The following is a 20558-nucleotide window of genomic DNA, read 5'->3' as shown; positions in this document are numbered from 1 at the left end:
CGCATGGCCTCAACCACTGCCACCGTGGCCACTGGCAGGTCCTTCTGGAGGCATCTACAGGGAGGCACAGTGCCTCCCAACACTGAGAAAGTGGATGTGGCTGGAAGAGCCCTGGGTTGGGACTCAAGAGGCCTGGGCTCTGGTGCTCTGGGCCTCTGGGCAGCATGGTCTCTGGGGGTCCGCTTCTTTCTGTCCTGGGGAGGAGGGTTCGTGCAACCAGAGATTTCCTGGGGTCTCTGTGCAGGGGGGCTGGCTTCTACTTCCAACCTCATTGGAAGAAACAAGGTCATGCTGCAGCAGCTTTTGAGACCCCCAGACTGGCTCCCGCACAGGGCACCCTGGCAGAGCCCTGGCTCGGCCCTGCAGGAAAGCAGCCCAGCCGGCCCTGGGTGGGGAGGGCAGTGTCTGGGGGGGACTTGAGAAGGGGGGGCGGGGGGGTTATGGCAGCCCCCGGAGCTCCCACCGCGAGGCACAGGCTGGGGCCGAGCCGCCAGAGGCACCCCAGGCTTCCCCGCCCAGCCACACCCCCGGACGGGCCCTCCCCAGCGCCCAAGGCTTGCACAGCCTGGCCCTCACAACGCCGTCTCTGCTTCGCCCCTTCCAGTATTCTCCAAGCATGACGATGAGCGTGTGATCCCCTCCTCTTCTCCGAGACGCTGAGAGAGCCGGCATTTCAGGCGGGAAGATGCCAGAAATTATGCAAGAAGAAGTGAGGTGTCATTACCCAGGAGCTGGGGGAGGGGCGTCTCCCTGCTCCCCCTCAGCCCCCCCTCCTCCTCCAGTCCCCCCACCTGTCCCAGTTTTAGTTTCATGCAATAAAAAGGCCGAACTTTTTATTCCATAAAACATGAAGGACAAAACTCAAAATAAAAATATATTTCAAGTCAGTGACCAGAAAAATCCCACCCCTTGCCCATTCCCAAAAGGACCTTTTATGTACGTGACACTTTTTTTTTTTTTTTTTTTTTGTTTGGGGTTTTACCGTTACTGGGATTTTTTAATTTGTTTTCAGGGGGGTTTTTTTGGGGGAAAAATTTTTAAAAATGGAAGCTTCTAGCAAGCCCCCCCCCCCACCCCACCCCAGTCAACCTCTTTGCTTTCTTCTTTAAAAAAAAAAAAAAAGAAAAAAGGACAAAAAAAAAAAAAACCAAGCCCTGCTGTCTGTCTGTACCCAAGCCCTTCCACCAGGAAAGCTAGTCTAGGTGTGAGGTCTCACGCTGTCTTTGTAGCCATCTAAAAATAATGATAATAATAATAAACTGGGCAGTTTACAATCGGTGGTTTCTTTCAAAAGGCCTTTTTTGGAAAGAGAAAAGAAAGTCACCTTTCTCCGCTTGGGGCTTTTGGTTCGTGCGGATGGGCAAGGGAGGGTAAGGAACCTGTTTTGGTTTTGCTTGATTTCTCCCGGCCGAGGTGGCGCCGGCAGCTGCACACGTGGGACCCCAGAACCGTCCCCCCTCCCCCACTATGTGGCCTGAGGGGCCCGACCACCCGACCGCTTTCAGGACTCCGCCGAGGCGGAGACGCGCTGTGACCCGGTGGCATGCACTGTGTTCCCAGGACTGCTTCCTCCTCTCTCTCTTCTGGACCTTCCCCCACCCGGCCTCCCTGACGCTCCAGCCCCGTCCTCAGCCCCCACCCCAGTCTTCCCAGCGAGAATCCTGCCAGCTGGGTGGTGGCCTGGACGGAGCGCAGTGGGGGAGGCCGCCCCCGACCAGGATGGCTATGACCTGGGACATGGCAACTGTGACCCCCGCGTTCTCGTCCCGTGGCCCTGGCTCGCATCGTCCTCGTCGTGTGTGTGGGCACCATAGGGCTGGAGTTTGGCTTTTCTTTTGTTTTTTGTTTTTTGGGTTTTTTTCTCTTGATTCTTGCTTCTTTTTCAAAGATGGGAAATTGACCAGAATTGCTCTGTATACGCTTGGAACTGGATGGAAAGACTTCGGAATAGCTGTGGGGGGCGGGGGACACCAGTCAAACAGACGTGCTGTTTCGGTCCTGTTTTTATTTTCAAAAACCGACAAATGCGACAGTGGAGCCTGTCCCCTCCCAGGAGGGGGTGACTCACGGCCTCCCTCACCTCACCGCTCCCATCGAAACCTCTGTGTCTTGCCCTGAAGACACCTGAATTCTTTGTACATTTACAGCCCCTCCTCCCCGCACCCCTGTAGCTGCTGTCTGTTCTCCTCCCTCCCTCCCTGATCCATGTATATCATACTATGTGAGATACCATCTGCCTGAAAAAAGACCTTGTGCGGATTATTGGGAACATTGTAGCTGTTTCTGTGTTTTTTCTTACCTTGTAGTCTGGTTCTGAATTAAGAGAGGAAAAAAAAAAGTAATTATGATACATTGTAGTTTGTGTACGATATATGTTGATAACGTTTTATTAAAGGGACATCTTTTTTCCGCAGCCCTTCCTGACATGTTTCGGGGGGGTGGGGGACGTGGGTCGGAGTTTATTATACTGACTACAGAATGCAAGGTGACTGGTCGGGCTGTTTTTGTTGCTGGTGCATAACAAGATCTTGTTTTGTGTTCAAGGTGTCCACCCTCTTTTCCTGGGCATGTTAATCTGTATTTTGCATTTGCTCTGCGGGGTCGTAGTGGCCTTTGGGGAGGGGGGGTTGGGAAGCAAGGCCGCAGTCTCACGTCAGACATCTGGGGGCGTTCTAAAATGCACCTTCAGCTTTTTGTCTTGCCGACACACGCCGGTTTGCCTGAAGGTATTTCTCAGCGAGTAGAAGAGGTTCATGGTTCTGTGTTCTGCGGGGAGTCCACACAGGCCAGGGGGGCCCCAGGAGCTGTAGCCACACAGCCTTTCCCACTCGGGTGGCCTCCGCCCTAGGCCAAGGTGGGCAGACGTGGGGAGACCCAGTCCCAGCCTCCGTCCACAGAGTAGAGCCAGGGCCACGTAAGCCATGGGGTGTGCGGGTGTGGACATTTGAAGTAGGATTTTCTGCTTCCCTCGAGCTCCGGGGAACTTGCTCCAGGCCCGCAGGAGGGGAGGGGAACCGTGTCGGAGCCAAATGCGGGCTCAGTAGACCTTCACGAGGTCTGACCCTTCCAGACGCAAACTGCCAGTTTCCGATCTGTTTTTTTTTTTTTTTTTAAAGATTTTATTTATTTGACAGAGATAGAAGAGCACAAGCAGAGGGAGTGGCAGAGGGAGAGGTAGAGGGAGAAGCAGGCTCTGCACTGAGCAGGGAACCCGATGTGGGGCTCGATCGCAGGACCCCGAGATCATGACCTGAGCCGAAGGCAGCCGCTTAACCATCCGAGCCACCCAGGTGCCCTCCTATCTGTTTTTGCCGCTACTTCCCTGTGGCCGTGGGCGAGTGCGTTCCTACCCGTGTCCTGTCTCCTCGTCTACAAACCTTCCTCACAGGGTGGTCGTGAGGACGGGCTGGCGCTCGCGAGGGGCTTGCACCCGTAGGGGCCGCCAAGTTAGCAGCCGGTGCCCCTGTACTCCTGCTTGGGACGGGGAGTCCGAACGGGGTGCCGGGAGCAGCTGGGAGGGCCTAGCAGCTCGCATCTCGCCCTCCCCTCCTCTTGAGCAAGCTTTCTGGGCTCTTCCTCCGCACGTACGCCTCTGACGGCGCAGACCTCACGGCTGGGGCAGACGCACCCGGACTGGGACTGAGCCGCACTCGGCTCTGAAGGCTTTTGTTCGGGAGCCCGGAGCCTCTGCCAGCGGGCCCCAGGCCACCAGCGCTCTCCAGGCAGGCGGGAGCCATGGTGCGGGGTGCTGAGCTGGGAGGGGATCCTGCCTCGAGCCTCACCGTCTCCCCCACCCCTGCTTGCGGGGTGTTCCTCAGAGCTGGGGACATCTGTGTGTTCCCTGTCCCCAGAATCACCCAGTGGGCGCTCATTCATGGAGGAACTGGATGTTTGTTGGGTAGTCACCCCTGCATACTGTCACCTGTGGGCAGCAGCTCAGGCAGGGGAAAGGTGGCCTTCACGGCTTCCGTGGATCCAGAGCAGAGCATTCTGTCCGCGTCCGCTGGCAAACTGGGAGCTCCTGGAGGAGACCGGGGCTCGTTCTGTAGCTCCGGCTCCCAGCACGAGGCCGGGCACACAGCAGGTGCTTTTAAACTGGGCCTAATTGCTGGACTGCCCCTAGAGGAGGTCTGTAGTGGGGAACCTCAGGGCTCAGTCCCCAGGCCTGACCTAGTGTTAGGTGCCATCGTGGTCCGGCTGGGGATGAGGAGATCCGTGATGTGTGTGTCGGGGTGGGGGGCGGTGACAGCTAGAAGGGGCTGTGCTGCTGTGGAGAGGCTGGACTCGTCACCCGGGGCAGCAAGCCTACCCTGGATGCAGGTGGGGAGGCTGAGGTTGCGGGCACTTGGGGTTTGGGGGAAGTGGAGACCTCTCTGTGGAAAAGGCAGCCGTCATCACGTGTGAGACTTCCAGCTCTTCACACTACATACACCACCCGGTCTCTGAGCCTGTTCCCCCTCCCGTAGTGGGGGGGGGGGGTAAAACCCGGCAGCGCTGTCTGCCTCACCTTGCAGCTCAGCTGCGTGGGACCAGAGCTCAGCTCTGAGATCCCCAGGGGATACACCAAGGCCAGCCCACTAGGGCTCTTGTCACTCAAGGTGGACTGCCGCCCAGGCCCACCCTGCAGCACCGGCGCCTCCCAGCCTCCCTCCCACAGGCCTGGCCCTCTGCCTGCCCCCCTCCCGCTTCCACTGGTCTCCAGGGGGTTCAGCCAGCCCCGCCTGGCTCCAAGCCACCGCCACCATCCCACCAAGCCTAAAAGGTAAGCTGCAAAGCGGATGGAGGACGAGCGCGGGAGCCGCACAGGGAGGAGCTCCACTTTGCCACTTACAAGCTCTCGTGGCCATGATGTGCTCCCAGATGTCTCCTCGGACGCCCTCCAGCAGGGCAGGCCTAACTGCTTCCGTGGCTGCCTGCTCTCAGCCAAGTCCCTCTGAGAGTCGCCCTCCACCCGCCTCACCTTAGGCGTCTCCCGCTCTGACGAACAGTGTGGATCAGTGACTGGCGGCAGGCCAGTGGTGTCCGCAGAAAGGCTCAGCTCCTCCCCTCTGGGCGGGACAGCTCTGCTTCAGAGCACCCACAGAACTGGGAGCTGGCCGAGACCTCAGGTGCAAACCCACCGAGCTCAGGCTCTCTGCCCAGCACTGCCCCATCACTCCCCACAGGCGCTGGTCCTCCAGGTCCTCCCCCAACTCACCTGCACATCCCCAAGTGTTCTCCTAGGAAGCTGACCTGTACCACCCGCCATGTGACCTAGGGGACCTTATACTATCTGAGTTCCCTTATCTCAAGGGCCCAGAACCGTGCCCGGCACATGGGCATTCAACCACTTCCCTGAATATGGAAACGACACGTGAGGATTAAACAGGATGCTACGTCTAAGGTGCTGGGCCCTGAGCAGAACTTGGGTGTGATGTGAACAAAGAGAGGCCAGCCGAACCAGGGATGTACTTGGTCTACTAACCCGGATGCTAGGGAGAAATCTACGATGAATGTTCTATTCAGATTTCCTGCAGTCATTATGAAATGTGCCCACAATTTAGAGAGTCCCGTGAGAACCCAGGGAGCATCAGAGAGCACCTATCCTATGGCAGATGCTCCATACGCATCTACAGTCTTCAAGGGAGGTCATGTTATTCTCAAGTTTCAGGTGAAGAAGGTAAAACTCAAAGAGACGAAGATTCTTATCTAAAGTCCAAGTGGGCTGTGGGCAGAGCCGGGCTTAAGGTGGGGCAGGTCAGGCTCCCGAGCTTGCACCCGCGGAGGCCGGCTCACGGCACGGCCCACGTACAGCTATGGGCGCCCCTCCTGACGGCCCCCCACACCAGGCCCAGGCTCCAGTGTACCGGGAGGCTCTTTATTGGCAGCCAGACAGCAGGCCAGATGAACACGGAGGCTCCAGGCAGGCCCAGCACTGCTCTGGATACAGGATCTTCTGCAGGAGGGGGGCAAGGAGGCTTCAGACCTCAGAATGGTCCTTGGCTCACACAGCACCATGTAAATACAGAGCTAAAAACTTCCTGAATGTCTCTGGCTGGAAACCAGTCGGCCCAACAGGTTCCTGGAAAGAACACAGCCCATTAGGATCCTGCTACTAGGTTTAATGGCAGCACTGAAAACAAAGGTTGGTTTTATGCAAAACCTAAATGGCTGGATAGTCACTGTCTCCTTCTCTCATGGACCAAGGCGGGGCATCAGGGAGCTGGCAGTGAAGAGGTGCCCGAGGGGCTGGGCTGGGGGGCCATGAAGCTCTCCTAGTGCTTTTGGCCAGACCGTCTGTTGGCACCGCCCTCATCCCCTATCCCTCTCACCTCAACCACCAAGAACCAATGCTCTGTTGCCCCCTTTTCATTCCCAGGGACAATAATCCCTCACTCGTCCACACACATGGATCAGGTCCCTTCTCTCCATACGGGGCCTGTGCCCCATGCTAGAAACCCGACGACAGTGGCTTGAATCTGGCTCCGCCCTCAAGGAGCTTACAGCCAGATGTTCCAACAGTGATGATAAAAGCTGATAGGCCTCACAGTAGACGCAGGGAAAAGATGCTCAGAAAGCAGGGAAGAAGAGGACTCATGGTCTCCCATACGTATGAATGAGTCTTACAGGGCAAGCAGAAGGGGCCAGAGAGGAAAAGAAAAGGCAGGCGTCCTCCGAGAGACGAGTCTACGCGCCAGTGCAGAGGCAGGAAGCAGAAGGGCGAGGTTGGAGCCCAGGGCCTGTGCTGGGGGCAGGAACCATCTGACCAACCAGGATGTGTCTGCCACTAAGTCAGTGTTCTGGAAGGAAGGACCCAGAGACACGTCGGGGAGAAGGAGAGCAGGATAAGAGCGGAGAGCGCAGAGGAAGTTGGTGTGGCTGCAGGTGACACACAATGGGGTCAGGGGCCAAAGAGAAGAGCCCCAACCGGGGAGGCATTTCCAGGGCAGAAACAGCACCGCCTGGAGAGCTAACCAGGCAGCCGACGCACCGATTCTGTTCAAAGGCCCAGCACCAGCTCCGTGCAGCACATCTGCTCAGGCCCGTGTGGGCCCCAGGACACAGCTAGCCGTAGAGCCGGCTGCACCCCCATTCTGTTCTCTCGCAGCCCCCGACGCTGCCTTGTCCCTTCGGAGCACGTTTCGCTGCCTGACCTCGCGTGATGAATACAGAATGGTCACTGCCTGCTGCACGGGAAGCAGGCCGGGCCTCTAGCTAGTGGAGCACGGGGGTGCGACGGTGACAAGGCCCCGGGAAGAATCCCCTGTCCGAGGGAAGAAACAAACGGAGGCCTCCGAGGAGCTTGGAGCTCGGTTTGATGGAGGAGAAAAACCTGGAAACAGCAGCGGGCCTGTGCCGTGATGGGGGAACACAGGGGCCATGGGGCCCCACCCAGGGCACTGCAGTGGGGCTAGCAGCGGGACGGGGGTCCTTAGAGGATGGCCAGACTCGAGAGAAACGGAGGGCGGGGGGACAAGCGAGACGCCTCATATACAAAAGCAGCCGCACCTACGGAGGCCCGGGCTACTGGCAGCCAGGCACGAGGGGGCGCTGTGAGGAGCTGCCCCGGGGGGCAGGAGGGGCGCAGGGGGGCGCAGAGGGGCACGGAGGGCCGGGCAGGGCCCAGGGCAGAAGGAGCCCTCCAGGTAGAGATCCTGGGCAGGAAGTCCCTAAAGCCCGGGTCCCACCTGAGAGCATCCCTTCCACTCCACCCCCGGCTCCCTCTGGGGACACGGAGTCATGGCCCTGGTCCAATCACCAGGCTGGAGATGGCAGGACTCACCACAACCACCTTCTTTTTGATCACCGGGCGACACCAGAAATGCTGATAGAGGAGCTGGTCTGAGTCCACCCAGACCAGGTTCTTGACGCCCTCGTGAGCGGCCAGCTCTGTGGTGTTCAGCTGCAGCACCAGGAACTGGAAGACGCGTCCGTCGGTGCCCACACTCTGCACAACTACCGGCCGCTCCAAAACCTTAGCGTCCTTCTGAGAGGCAAAGCGGACAAGTAGAAACGGTGGGGTATAAACAACAGCACAGAACAGGCAGGTTCGAGCTCCGGCCTCTGCAACTAACGCCTGCTCCCATGTAAGGCCCTCACCGCAGAGCGCTGGGGCCGGTTCAGGGCGCCGACCAGAGCGAGGCCGTCCCTCCCTCCCCCAGCCCGGCCCTGTCTGACCTGGCGCCTCCTGGTTAATAAGCGCCTTAAAGTAGCAATGCCTGCCGCCGGGGGTGACGGCTGGGCCAGTGGCAGAGCACAGGAAGGTGACGGGAGATCCCTAAACTCACGGCGCTACCTGATGGCGACAACAGTGACATCAGTTCCATCAGGGGTTAACCCGGAGGCTCAGTGAACATAGCAGCGCACTCCCTGGCGCCCCGGACCGCCCGGCCCTGCGGGCCATCGCCGGCGCTGCGCCTCAGGCTCCCGGCGTGGCCCAGAGAAGGCATCCGATTGCCGGCGTGTCCACCCCCCGCGTCAGCAGCGGGCTTTCAGCCGGCGGCGCACAAGCAGGTTCTCCCGCTCCGGGAGCGCCACTTGGTACCAATCACAGCAGCAAGCTCCTGCACGCCTCTCACGTGCCAGGCCTGGCGCCGGCTTTAGTCACCGGTAATCGCGCGGATCCAGCCGTCTAGTCCCACTTCACCAATGGGGAAACTGAGCTCCAGAGAGGTGCTATCATTGTGCAAGGCTGCCCACGAGACGTGAGCCAGGATCAGACCCCACGCTAGGAAATCACTGAAACCCCTCTCCTCGTGGCTGACACCTGGTGTCCCGCACGATGGAACAGTGGTGCCTCCTTTTACCCCCAGGGGCGTCCCAGGGTGGATGAGAAACGACATGCTCACCCCCCTGAGGCTCCGCAACAGTCCTGTCGGGTGATGGCCACCCGCTGGACGAAGATCCAGCAGGCAGGCCCCATGGAGCAGAGCATCCTTGATCCAAAAATGCTGCCTACGTTCACCACTCCAGAGCGGAGTGTGACATCAGGAATAGCTAATGTCAGACCTCGGTGTGGGCCACACCGGGACTGCTGGCCTTAGAAATACCTGTTCTTAGCTGCATGAGAAATAAATAAAAAGAAAAGTACCTCTAAGTGTTAGCTGAGGATGCTGTATTGACTCTTATCTCCCTCTACAGATCAATAAAACTGCAGGTAGTACATAAATTTCTCAGCAATTTTACCTTTTACATGGAGGCTCTTCCCATAATTGCTCAACTTCACATCCCCAGGAATAATCTGTACCTGGAGGGGCTGGGAGAGGTCTCCCCTCCTACCCAACTAGGTGGCAATTAGCGGCAGTGTGGCTCCCCGTGCTCTGTTGGCAACAGTTGGCACAGAAGCTATGAGGAACCTGCAGACCTGGTCCCTGGCATGCGACCATGTCTGCTCCCTTTCCCTGCCCCAGAGTTGAGAGGCAGCACGTCTTTTGAGACTAGAGGGATCAGGGCTCCAACGCTTGCTTCCCCACTCAACAGCTGTGGGATCTTGGGCAAGTCACCTAACCTTCCAGAGCCTTCATGAGTATGTAGTCAAAGAATGGGAACAAAGATAACCTTCGAGGACTGGAAAGATGCAAGGTCACATAAAGATGTAACAGCTGCCAATCTCTTAGCTGTGTGACATTGGGAAAGGTACTTGGCCTCCCTGAGCCTCAGTTTCTTCAGCTGTAAAACGAGGCTAGGAGCATCTGCCACGGAGGGTTGCTACAAGGACTGAACAACGCAGTGGTTCTCCAACCTTAGTGCTGTGGTTCTCAACCCCACGCTAACGCCAGCACCACCTGCAGGGCTTCCAACAACGCTGGCTACTTGGGCGCCACCCCCAGTTTCTGATGCACTAGAATTTATATTTCCAACAAGTTCCCAGATGATGCTCATGCAGCTAATCCAGGACCGTACTTTGGGAAACACTGACATAAAGAACCCTAATTAACTGTCTGGCAGGTAGCAAATGCTCAATATAGGCAAGGTCCATTCCACTCCCTACCTCCTTTGCCCAACCACACCTCTTCAACCCCACCTAGTTCCTAGACCGAGTAGGATGGGAAATAGGGGAAATAGAATTGTGGACACTCCTCCTGGAGGGCCTCAGACCTGGGAGCTGGCAGCTCTCAGCACTACACACACGCATGTGCGCACACACACACACACGCCCCGGGATCCAGTGTCCCAGGCCTGCTCGGGGAATCCCATACTGCCATTCCCTACTCCCTCCCTGGAGGCCTTTGCTCCCAGGCAAGCTTTCCCCCATTTCGGGGACAGGCTGAGTAGCCTGCATTCTACACCATCCAGGCCCTTGAGACCTCGTCTCAGAATCAAGGGGCTATCACCAGGTGGCACCTTGGTCCCCGAGCCTGTCCTCACTTGGCAGACAGGCCTGCATCGTCTCTGCCACCTAACCTCCACCTGCCCATGGAGACTCGTGCCCCGGGTCTGCTCTCACGGAACGGAGGGGTGTACTAGAGCACAAATAACTGAAGCCTTAGGAGCTGGGCATGCCTCGTTCTCACCTTTCCTCCACCACTCGCTGCCGTGTACTGCTGGACAAACTGCTTAGCCTCCCTGAGTTCAGGGCCCTAACTGGAAAATGGGGATGATAAAGAAAGCTCGTGGGCTATTTTGATGAACAAATGAGGTGTCTTATGTAAAAGACAGGAGGCAGGCACACAGGAGGCCCCAGCAGATGTCGGTTTATCTCCGTAGGGTGAGTGGAAGTGCCTGTCCGTAGAACTCCTCAGTCAAGCAAGGAATCCCCCCTGTACCCCCCTTCTTTCTTTGAGCAGTGTAAGGCAGGAGGCCAACACCATGTAAAGTCGCTGAGTGGTCTTCCTCCCCATACATACCCCATAGAGGCGCCGGGCCTGAGCCAGGGCATTGCCAAAGGCAAACAGGATCATTTTGGCCCGCAGCTGATCTGGTTGAAAGCGGTGTGGTCGTAAATTGGCTGACTCCAGGAAATACAGGGTGTGGGGATAGGGGTAAGGATAACCCTCCTGGAATCCTGCAAGATACATAATCACATGGAGGAACAGAAAGGATTACCAGCCTGTCCCAAAGCCTTTGGAAAGTCACGTCACCTTGGCTCAGTGCAAGGCACCACCGAGACTCCGTAAAGGCAGATGTTATCACTGTGGCTCAGGAGGAAGGCAAACCAGTCTGCCAGCCACATCGCCCCCCCACCCCCCGCCTGCTTTGGAAAATAAAGTTTTTACCAGCGCATAGCCATGCCCACTCACTGACACAATGTCTACAGAGTAGCTGTCAGAGACCATATGTGGCCTGCAAATACGTTCTATTTGGCTCTTTACTGAAAATGTTGCCACCCTGTGCCAGGTGACTCCTGGGTGCTGGCTCTAATCTACCCCTTCTCGCTCATTCAAGCACACAGGTGACAGTGACGTTAGAAGGAAACCTGAACACTAGGGTAATTATTTTTTTAAAAGCCAATCATTTGCAAAATTCCATACTTTATTATTAGCAATAAACGACTTGCCTCATGCCTCACAAGTGATCTGCAAATACTGGCACTGAGGATCAAAGCTGAGCCCTTGTTCATCCCAGCCACCACCCTGCCAGGCCACCATTCTCAGCCCCTCCATGGCTAGCAGTAAACCCTTGGTAGGCTGGCAGCTTCCAGAATGAAGAACCTGGATTAGTGAAAGTGGGTGACAAGGAGGAAGAAGCTGGGAAAACATGGGCTCTGAAAATCCCCGAAGCAAGCACTACTTGAGAGAGACGCCCTTCTGTGGGTCTCTGTCCTTGCTTCAGAGGTTCAGCACGCCCTGTGCGCCCAGCCTAAGACAGGCGCCGGGGCCAGACCGGGGCCAGGAGCAGAGGCCAAGGGCGGCCTGCCACTGCCTTGGAGGGGCTCAGTCTGGAGGGGTCCACACAGAGGGACATGTGAAGATCCGGGCGGGGTGAGTTGGGGGCTGGGGAAGCCCCAGATGAAAGGCCCCTGATGACAAGGGAAGAACCCAGAGCATTTCTGGGGAAGAAGTGATTCTGAAGATGCACTGTGACAGATAAACTACACGTGGGGGCAGGGGGGACAAAAAGAGGTGGGCGGCCACAAACCCCAGGCAGAGGGGGGAGGGGACGTACCAAAGCCTATGGTGAGAAAGGGCACGGTGTGTTATGTGTAGCTGGACTGCGGGGGAGAGGGGCGCGCCTGCAGGGGAGGAGACCAAGGTGAGGCTGGAGAAAGGGGCCAAGACTGGACCTGAAGGCCCTCATGTGATAGGCTGAGGACTTCCACCTGTACCTGATAGGCGCTGGGGAAGTAGGCACAGAGAAAAGGGACGGAATTTGTGTTTCAGAAGGGTGCCTCTAGAACCGGGAACCAGATGGACCGAGAGAAAACAGACCAGGTCAGGCTGGCCAGCTAGCTGAGGGGTTGTGGCAACAGGCTGGGCCTGCCGGAAGCTGTTGCTTTGGAGATGAGGAGGTTAGAAGGAAGGCGCTACAACTCCTAGGGATGGGCTAGAGGACGTGAGCCGTGGGCCCACCTGGCCTGATGCTCTGGTTTCTGTCATGGCAGCCAAGGGAGATAGTGGTGCCTTATTCGATGGAGTTGAGATGAATAGCCCCATTCAAGGCCTGTGGGGCTTCCTCAGTCCCAGCAGGCGGTTGGCCAGGGTTTACGGGTACATAGAAAGAGGGGTGTCTTTCAAGGGACCTGTGAATAAAGGAAACACTTGGGGCCTGGCCAGAAGCCCCCTCAGCCACCCGTTACAACTCTGAGATAACAGGGTTACCTCTCAGGGGTCAAAAGCAAAGTGGGGATAGGCTGCTACATGGCTCTTAGGAGAAAATGCGCATCCCTCATCTCCACGCTGCCGGGAGATGCACGGCTATGACACTTACCTGTGTTGTCTTCCACATCATAAACATTGCATTCCTGAAGATCAATAGTGGGAGATATGGGATAAAAGGTCTCAAGAACATGATTCTTAGTAGCTTCAACCTCCTCTTTGGAGGCGACGGCGGGCAGCGGATTCTTGGTGTTCAGTCGGGCTCCACTGGAACCACGGACCTGAAGGAGAAAAGACTCTAAAAGGGGAGAAAGACGATTAGTCTACCCTGGTCTAAAGCCTTACCTCTGCTCAGCCAAGCCTACAGCCTTCATCCTGCCATGCTCCTCAAGTCTTACGGCTTTCCTAGCTGACCAGCATGATTGCAGAAAACAAAACTTTGGTCAAGATGTTGAGAAGGGGACCAACCAAAGCACTCTTCTTCCTGTGTTCCCTTGCCAATGGGCCCTGAGGCCACCTGGCAGTCTCTGTGGGTTCAGGGCTGCCCCACACAGATCTTCCCAAGCACCTGCTCTATGCTGGGGACCCAGAAATGAGTGAGCATTACCCTCTGCTCCCAAGAAGCTTCCTAGGTAGTAAGTGCATACGAAGGCATGAACTGTACTCAGAGACAGTAGAGGTGGGGCAAACTGACCTCCTTTGGGAGGCCTGGGAAGCTTCCTGAAAGTGGTGTGCCTTCCAAACTAGTTTCCGGAGGATGGATAAGAGCAGAGTTTCTCAACTTTGGCACTTTTTTCATTTTGGACTGGGTAATTCTTCGATGAGGGAAACTGTCCTGTGCACTGCAGATGTCTGGCCGCATTCCTGGCCCCTACCCACCAGATGCCAGTAGAACTTCCCCCGTTCAAGTCATGACAATCAAAAACGTCTCCAGACCTTGTCAAATCTCCCTTAGGGGGCAAAACTGCCCTTGGTTGGTTGAGTTTGCCCAGGCAAGAAAAGGGAAGGAAAAACATTTTAGTTCAGGAGGAGGAACATGTGTGAAGGCACAGAAGTGTGCTCCCCCACGGCAGAGTTTAGGGAGACGAACCCAGGTGACTAGAAGCAGAATGTTGTAGGGAAGGCGGGAGGGAGGGAAGGAGGAGGAGACTAGAGGCTAAGAAGAAAGGTTATTAAACTCAGGAAAGGGGCCAAGTTGTCCTCAACAACTGACAGTGAAAAAAAACGAGGCCAGTCAGAAAGCCTCACCTAAGACAGATCCGCGTACTTGCTACACAGACGTAAGTTGATGAGGCAAGACACTCACACCTGACACATCAGCAAAGCTGCCACTGGGAGCATGTGCGCATGCCCCTCACAGAGGCCCCCACAGGAGGCTGCATGCCACCAGGCAAAATGTGCCTGAAAGGCTCCCTTGTGAATGGCCTCCTGAAGATTCCCCATGGAGGCAAATCTTCCTCTGAAGGTGCTTTGGGTGTTTAGAAACTGTCAAATCACAATGGGATGGTTAACGGGTCAAGGGTGATGATCCTTCTACGTCTAAAAGCTGGTTTGGTCCACAGCGCTGTCATATAATTAGCATGTGGTCTCCCTCACTGGGTGTGTAAAGCAGGGATACTATATCTGTGGATAGATAAACTCTGAGCCGCTTGTTAAAATACATCATACCCACACCTCAAGAACAGTTTTCCTGTTTCCTCACATATAATCTGCAAGGAAGATAAATGTGCCTGGACCTCTCCTAACCTTGGGTTTTAGATTCTCCCCACAGACCACTCTAGTGTGGTTTCCAATTCAATTCCCTCCATATCCCTCCTCCAGTGACAGCTCCAAATGGGGCAGTTTAATTAGAGGTAATAGCTGATGATGGGCCAACAAGTACTCCTCTATTAATGAGGTTCACTAATTTCCTTAGTGGTGCCATTACCTCTGCATGGCTGACTCCTTGCCAGGAAGTCCATACTCAAAAGGGGCAAGCTAGACAAATGTGACCAAGCAGATGTCCTGAAAATCCCAAATCATTCCACAGCCGGTTTCCCCGCTCCGGGATTCCACCAGTCAGAACACTGGTGTGCTCTGAACATCCCTGACGGAAACCCCTCAGGGTGGTAATCACCCACCCGTCCCTCAGTCAGCACTGCTCACGTGCCAGGAACTGTTAGACGCTGTGCAGAAAAACGAGTGAGATGTGGTCCCTCCTATCAGGGGTTCAGTTTAGTAGGTAGACAGAGAAGATATTAGAGAATTCCAATACAGTACAACATGCGCTCTGATCAAAATAGGAACGATGGGCAGAAGGAGCACTAGCTAATGTCTACATTCACATAGGAAGGGGGCTGGAGCTGAGCCTCACAGACAAGTAGAATTTAGCCAAACGAGGAAAGTAGAAAAAAGCATTCCAGACAGAACATACAGCACAGCGCTAAAGGCATAAAAGCTTGATGCCAAAGAGCTGCTAGTGGCTAAAGTGTAAATTTAGCCTGGGGGTGTGGTGGGGGTGGGGGTAGGAAGGAGAGAAGACCAGAAAGGCCAGCTGGTGGCCAAACCAGTGGGTTGGATCCAATGATAAATGGTTTAAGTTCCTGGGAGGCAGTGAAGGATCTGAAACAGGGGAGGCAAGTGCACTTTAGAAAGATCACTCTAGCAGCTACGTGGAAAATGGATTTGGAAAAGGAGAAAAGCATGAATGGGATAAGAAGGCTCTTACAGTAGAGTAAGAGCTTTGTGAATGCAGAGACTGCCTGCCCTTTATTACTTATCTTCAACATTTAGGCACTCAAGGGTACTCAACAGATACAGTTGAATTAAGTCATGGGAAGAAGTGATTAAAAACAAAAAAAACTGAGGAGCATCTGGGGCTCAGTTGGTTAAGCGTCCTATTCTTGATTTCAGCTCAGGTCATGATGTCAGGGTTGTGGGATTAAGCCCCATATCAGGCTCCACACTAGGCATGGAGCCTGCTTAAGTTTCTCTCTCCCTCTGCCTCTCCCACCACCCCCTTAAAAAAAAAAAAAAAAAAAAAAGACTAGTCTGTGGCTAATGATAGGAGGATGTGTCTGATTCTACAAAAGTGGTCCACGAAGGAAGGAAACAAGCACACGTATGGATGTGGTGATGGTGAGCTGGTAGTGGGGTTAAGAGTAGAAAGATAAAAAACAGACCAAGATGACCAACCTCGATTCCAGGTGGTGGATAACGTGTAGTTTTTGGCGCAGATCCGTCTGGCCAGAGAGGGATGCTTGAGAATCTGGGATCTACACAGCTGTATCAGACTGTCCACAATGACTGGGCTTGGAGGAAAGAAGAGACATTTGGAGACATAAGGCAAAAGGCTGACTCTAAGATCCACTGACTAGAAATCTTATTGACGTGGGGGAAACTTACCAGTAGGCCTCTCTCTTCGGGGTGTCTTCAGTAGAGTGCCAGAGACGGGCGTGAGAGATCACGTTCAGAAGGCGTTCATCTTGGTTCTCTATGTAGTTCTCCGGATCAGCGGCGAGGCTAAGCACTTTCTCGGGAAGGCCTTCTATTAACTTGGCTTTGGTAAGCCAGAGGGCCTGCTTTACACCTTTGGGGTAATCAATCACAAAAAAACAAAAAAAGAAGACAATTCAGTAAGAGTTGCTTAAGTCTGCCAGTAGCATCTTGGGGAAAGGTCTGCCTTGAGAGAAACAGGATTTGTACTGGGACATCTGAGGAGTCAGAACTAAAATAAGAGTGGAAGCCAGAACAGCCGGATTTCAGCTTGACTGCAGGAATGACTATCTACCTGAGGATGGTCAACAGTTGACTGAGGTAGTGACTGCCTGCACAGGAGGGATTCAAACAGCAGCGAAGATGGCTGGGATCATAAGGCTGAATCTTGTGGGAAAGGGTCCCTTTGTTGCCTGCAAGATTCACACAGACTCTAGACTAGAGGACTAGATCAATGGATGCCAGCATTTCAAATCCTAGATCCCTTTATTAACCCACATCCAAGTCCCTGATTGGAAAAGCCCGTGTCTACCAAATAGATCCCACTTATTAGGAGTGGGCCAAGGATTAAGCCCATACTGCTGTATCAAGGGAAAACAGCTTTGGGAAATAATGGAAATAACTTATTGATCATGAATAACTTGAGGGGCCCTGAGTTTGGGAGCACTTAAACAGATAATCTTTCACATCTCACCTAACCCTGAGCTTCTATAGTGAGCTACCTTTAAGCAGATTTTTATATGTAGAAGCCCTATGAAATGCACTGCTGTTTTTTGTCGAAAGGATCCCATGTTCTATTTATTACACAGGATCCTCCCTGGCCTCGGTACCAGAAGGTTGGGTTTTTCCCGGGATAGTACGGTTTTGTCTTATAGACACGGTGAACTGCGTAACTGAAAACGTTCTTCCCTATACCAGGGGTCAACAAACTTTTCCCTAAAGGGCGAGATAATAAATATTTTCAGCTTCTGAGCCATACATTCTGTCACAGCTACTCATCTCTGCCACTGTAGCACTGAAAGCAGCCAGGGACTACAAGTAAACAAGTGGGTGTGGCTATGTTCTAATAAAACTATTTACAGAAACAGGCAACTGGTCTAGTCAGCTGACCCCGTCTCTATACCGTTAACAGGCTGAGAGCCATGTTTGGGGCTCCCCTTTAGCAAGCGGAACCTCACAGAATGGATTTTTTGTATTCACCTCACTGTTTTATTTCTCCTTTGTGTGGATTCCCTCACCTGTATGTTTTTAATTTAAAACAAAACATTTTATACTGTGCTATAAATTTCTGTTAAGATGCCTGAAATACTTTTCGGGAAAAGATGGAATATAAATAAACAAAAATAGATTTGATTCAGACTGCTTCGTTTTTAAACATTAAGGAATGACCGCTACTCTGAGTGGGATGGGCTGTGATGCCAAGCACAAGTCCCTCGCTTCACCTTCCCCAGATCGGGCTTCCCTGAGGGAAGAACCGGCCCAGCCCTAGCGACCTAAGTTCTGCATCAAATCCACGTACCAGTCCCCTACCCTCAGGACAAGGTTAATACTGTATCTTGTCCATGATTGTAGTCACAAATTGACAGCAGTCTGGTGACTACTTTGGTTAGCAGGCTACTCCCGCCAGCTAGGAAAACACCACCGTTTCAGAGACGTATCTTCATTTGTAAAGCTATGCCTGGGATTAAACGGAGCCCAGGATACGCTGGGGGAGACACTCTCAGGCAATTTCCTTTGTGCTAATAAATGAAATGCTATGAGGGCAATGAGACTTTTCACTTTGAGGCTTATAGGACATGGGAAATACAAACATTTAGAAATGTAACTTCTGGATTTTATGGTGCAGCAGACAAAACCCTGGACTGGAGTCAGGTAACCTGAATTTTAGTTCTGACACTGCCACTGTTCTTTAAACTTTTTTTTAAAAATAGCACTTTCATGGGGCGCCTGGGTGGCTCAGTTGGTTAAGTGGCTGCCTTTGGCTCAGGTCATGATCCTGGAGTCCCTGGATTGAGTCCCGCATCGGGCTCCCTGCTCGGCGGGGAGTCTGCTTCTCCCTCTGACCCTCCCCCCTCTCATGTGCTCTCTCTCATTCTCTCTCTCTCAAATAAATAAATAAAATCTTTAAAAAAAAAAAAAAATAGCACTTTCTTTTTTTTTTTTTTTTTTAAGACCCCTGCTCCTGAGCAGGGAGCCTGACGTGGGACTCGATCCCAAGACCCTGGGATCATGACCTGAGCCGAAGGCAGACACGCTTATCCGACTGGGCCACCCTATTGTTCCTTAAACTTGACAGTGGATTAAAAAATTGAGATTTTATGATTCAATAGTATATGAATAATACCTAATCATTAGAGCTGCCATTTACTGAGCACCACCATCTATCCTGTGCCAGGAACTTTATCTACAAATCGGATTTTATGGAATGGAGGATGAAATTCAGAGACTAAAGAATTTGTTTCAAGTCACATACCCTCTAAGTGACAGTGGGGAAGAGAACTTGAGTCTGTCTACCCTAAAGCCTGGTAATGTTCCCAGGGTCACTCAAGGGTGGGGCACCTGGCTGACTCAATCGGTAGAGCACGGGACTCTTAATCTCAGGGTTGTGGGTTCAAGCCCCATACTGGGTGTGGAGCCTAATTAAAAAAAAAAAATGGGGGGTGCCAAGTCTTGTGAGGTCCGTTACAATACCCTGGTAGGGCAATGGGAATGTTTAGATGCTGGAAATTCAGCTTTCAGGAATGGGTTTGAGCGGCTTAAGAGGCTGGCCAGTTAAGTTTTTTTCAAATTTAGGATTTATTCTTTGGTTTAGTCCCCAAATCCTGCCAGGTCTCTTTCTTTCCTAATTACTCATTGGAAAATACTACTCCCACTGACCTTGACCATTTTGTTTTCAGAACCTGCCCTATCCCCATCATTATGGGTGGGATGAACAGGCAAGAATAGGGAAAGGGACTCTCAATAAACAAGCCCCCCCCCCCGCCCCCATGGACTCTGGAAAGTAATTTCTGGTTCTGCTCTAGACAGACTGGTTTCGTTCAGCTCAGTCATTTTGATCTGTTCTTAGTGAAAAGGGGAGCAGAAATAGGCTAGATGGCTTTTAGGTCCAGAACCCTTCCTTGACAACATCTCAACTCTGACCTCTGACAGAGGACATTGACCTAGGAAACCAGATAGGTAGCCCTGGGTTCACTATTAACCCAGAGCACGTGTGGGCAAATCACGTCCCTCTCTGTCACATTCACCAATCCTGCGAAATGAGGCCATAGGCCAGGAGATTAAGCATGCTTTCTGCTGTCTCTTTCCACTATAAACTCCTTCCATCTAATTATTCAATGTACAGTTACATCTCCAGGGTATTAAGAGGTGGAAGAGTCAATGTGGACTATCTAGTCAAAACCAATGAGTTCACAGAAAATGGAGGCTCTGGAAATTTCAGCCATTGCCCCAAATCACAGAGTTAGATGGAGGCAGGGGTAGGCCAGAAATCAGGTCTTTTCACTTCGCCACTCAACCTAATACTGCCTCACACAAGCACAGCCCTTCTCATCCCACTTAATTCTGAAACCCTCAGGGGCGCCTGCGTGGCTCAGTCGTTAAGCATCTGCCTTCGGCTCAGGTCATGGTCTGGGATCCAGCCCCACATCCGGCTCCCTGCTCAGGGGGAAGCCTGCTTCTCCCTCTCCCACTCCCCCTGCTTGTGCTCCCTCTCTCGCTGTGTCTCTCTCTGTCAAATAAATAAGTAAAATCTTAAAAAAAAAAATCCTGAAACCCTCAGAAGACGTAATCACTACCCATTTCGCAGACTAAGAAACCGAGACCCACAAAGTTTCAAGGCCACGGAGAGTTGGGGTCAGTGCTGGGCGGAGGAACGAGGTCCCCTCCTGCCCGTCCTAGGGCCTCACCCTCGAGGAGGCGGCAACGCTGGTGGAAGACGTAGCAGGCCTGATCCTTGTACAGCGGCTGCTCGTGAACCGGGGTCGGGCGGCGGAACTTTGGGTGCGTCCAACCGGGGTCCCAGGGCGGGAAGACCGGCCGCGCCAGCCCGGGCATGAAGTGCATCTTCCCCGCGTACGTGATGGGCTCCAGTCCAGGGATCTCGTACACCCTGTCCAGGGGACGAGGCTCGGGCTTCCGCGTGGAGCGCACGCCCCACTCGTACGCCCCGCGTCTCGGAGCCCCGCAGTCCCCAAGGCCGAGGCGCCCAGGGCGAACCAGTGCCCGCCTGGCGGGCCCCGACGTCAACGCCATACCTACTTGGTTTCCCCCTCAAGACCTCCACCAGGACGCCGCCATGTTCCCGCGCGCAAGGCCTGCTGGAAGCGAAAGGGGCTGGGCGCCAAGGCTCGT

The 20558-nt window shown here is 53.9% G+C and overlaps 2 protein-coding genes across 12 annotated transcripts in view; one reads left to right on the top strand and one right to left on the bottom strand.

The window, feature by feature from the left end:
• The window catches only part of SSBP3 (single stranded DNA binding protein 3), a 163289-nt gene extending 160876 nt beyond the window's left edge, over positions 1–2413 (top strand). For all 10 annotated transcript variants that reach the window (XM_081818466.1, XM_081818471.1, XM_081818470.1 and 7 more), the window contains one exon: positions 605–2413. In XM_081818466.1, the coding sequence (XP_081674592.1) occupies positions 605–634 (30 nt within the window). In that variant the 3' untranslated portion in view covers positions 635–2413. The remainder of the gene's footprint in view (positions 1–604) is intronic.
• Positions 2414–5843: 3430 nt separating this feature from the next.
• On the bottom strand, positions 5844–20539 carry MRPL37 (mitochondrial ribosomal protein L37). 2 transcript variants are annotated; one of them, XM_081818464.1, is made up of 7 exons: positions 20114–20539; positions 16119–16302; positions 15909–16024; positions 12847–13032; positions 10827–10984; positions 7763–7963; positions 5844–6061 (listed from the first exon to the last, which is right to left on the bottom strand). In XM_081818464.1, the coding sequence occupies exons 1-7, from the start codon at positions 20457–20459 to the stop codon at positions 5984–5986; spliced, it is 1269 nt and encodes a 422-aa protein (XP_081674590.1). In that variant the 5' UTR covers positions 20460–20539; the 3' UTR covers positions 5844–5983. The 2 variants fall into 2 exon arrangements, with proteins under 2 accessions (XP_081674590.1, XP_081674589.1); XM_081818463.1 differs by having other exon boundaries at positions 7763–7966; positions 20114–20538.
• Between the last annotated feature and the right edge of the window lie 19 nt (positions 20540–20558).

The sequence above is a fragment of the Leptonychotes weddellii genome, chromosome 4, assembly GCF_054177405.1.
Source record: "Leptonychotes weddellii isolate Sample4059 chromosome 4, ASM5417740v2, whole genome shotgun sequence".
Lineage (NCBI taxonomy): Eukaryota > Metazoa > Chordata > Mammalia > Carnivora > Phocidae > Leptonychotes > Leptonychotes weddellii.
The sequence above is the reverse complement of the archived record's forward strand: the minus strand, read 5'-3'. Positions and strand labels throughout refer to the sequence as shown.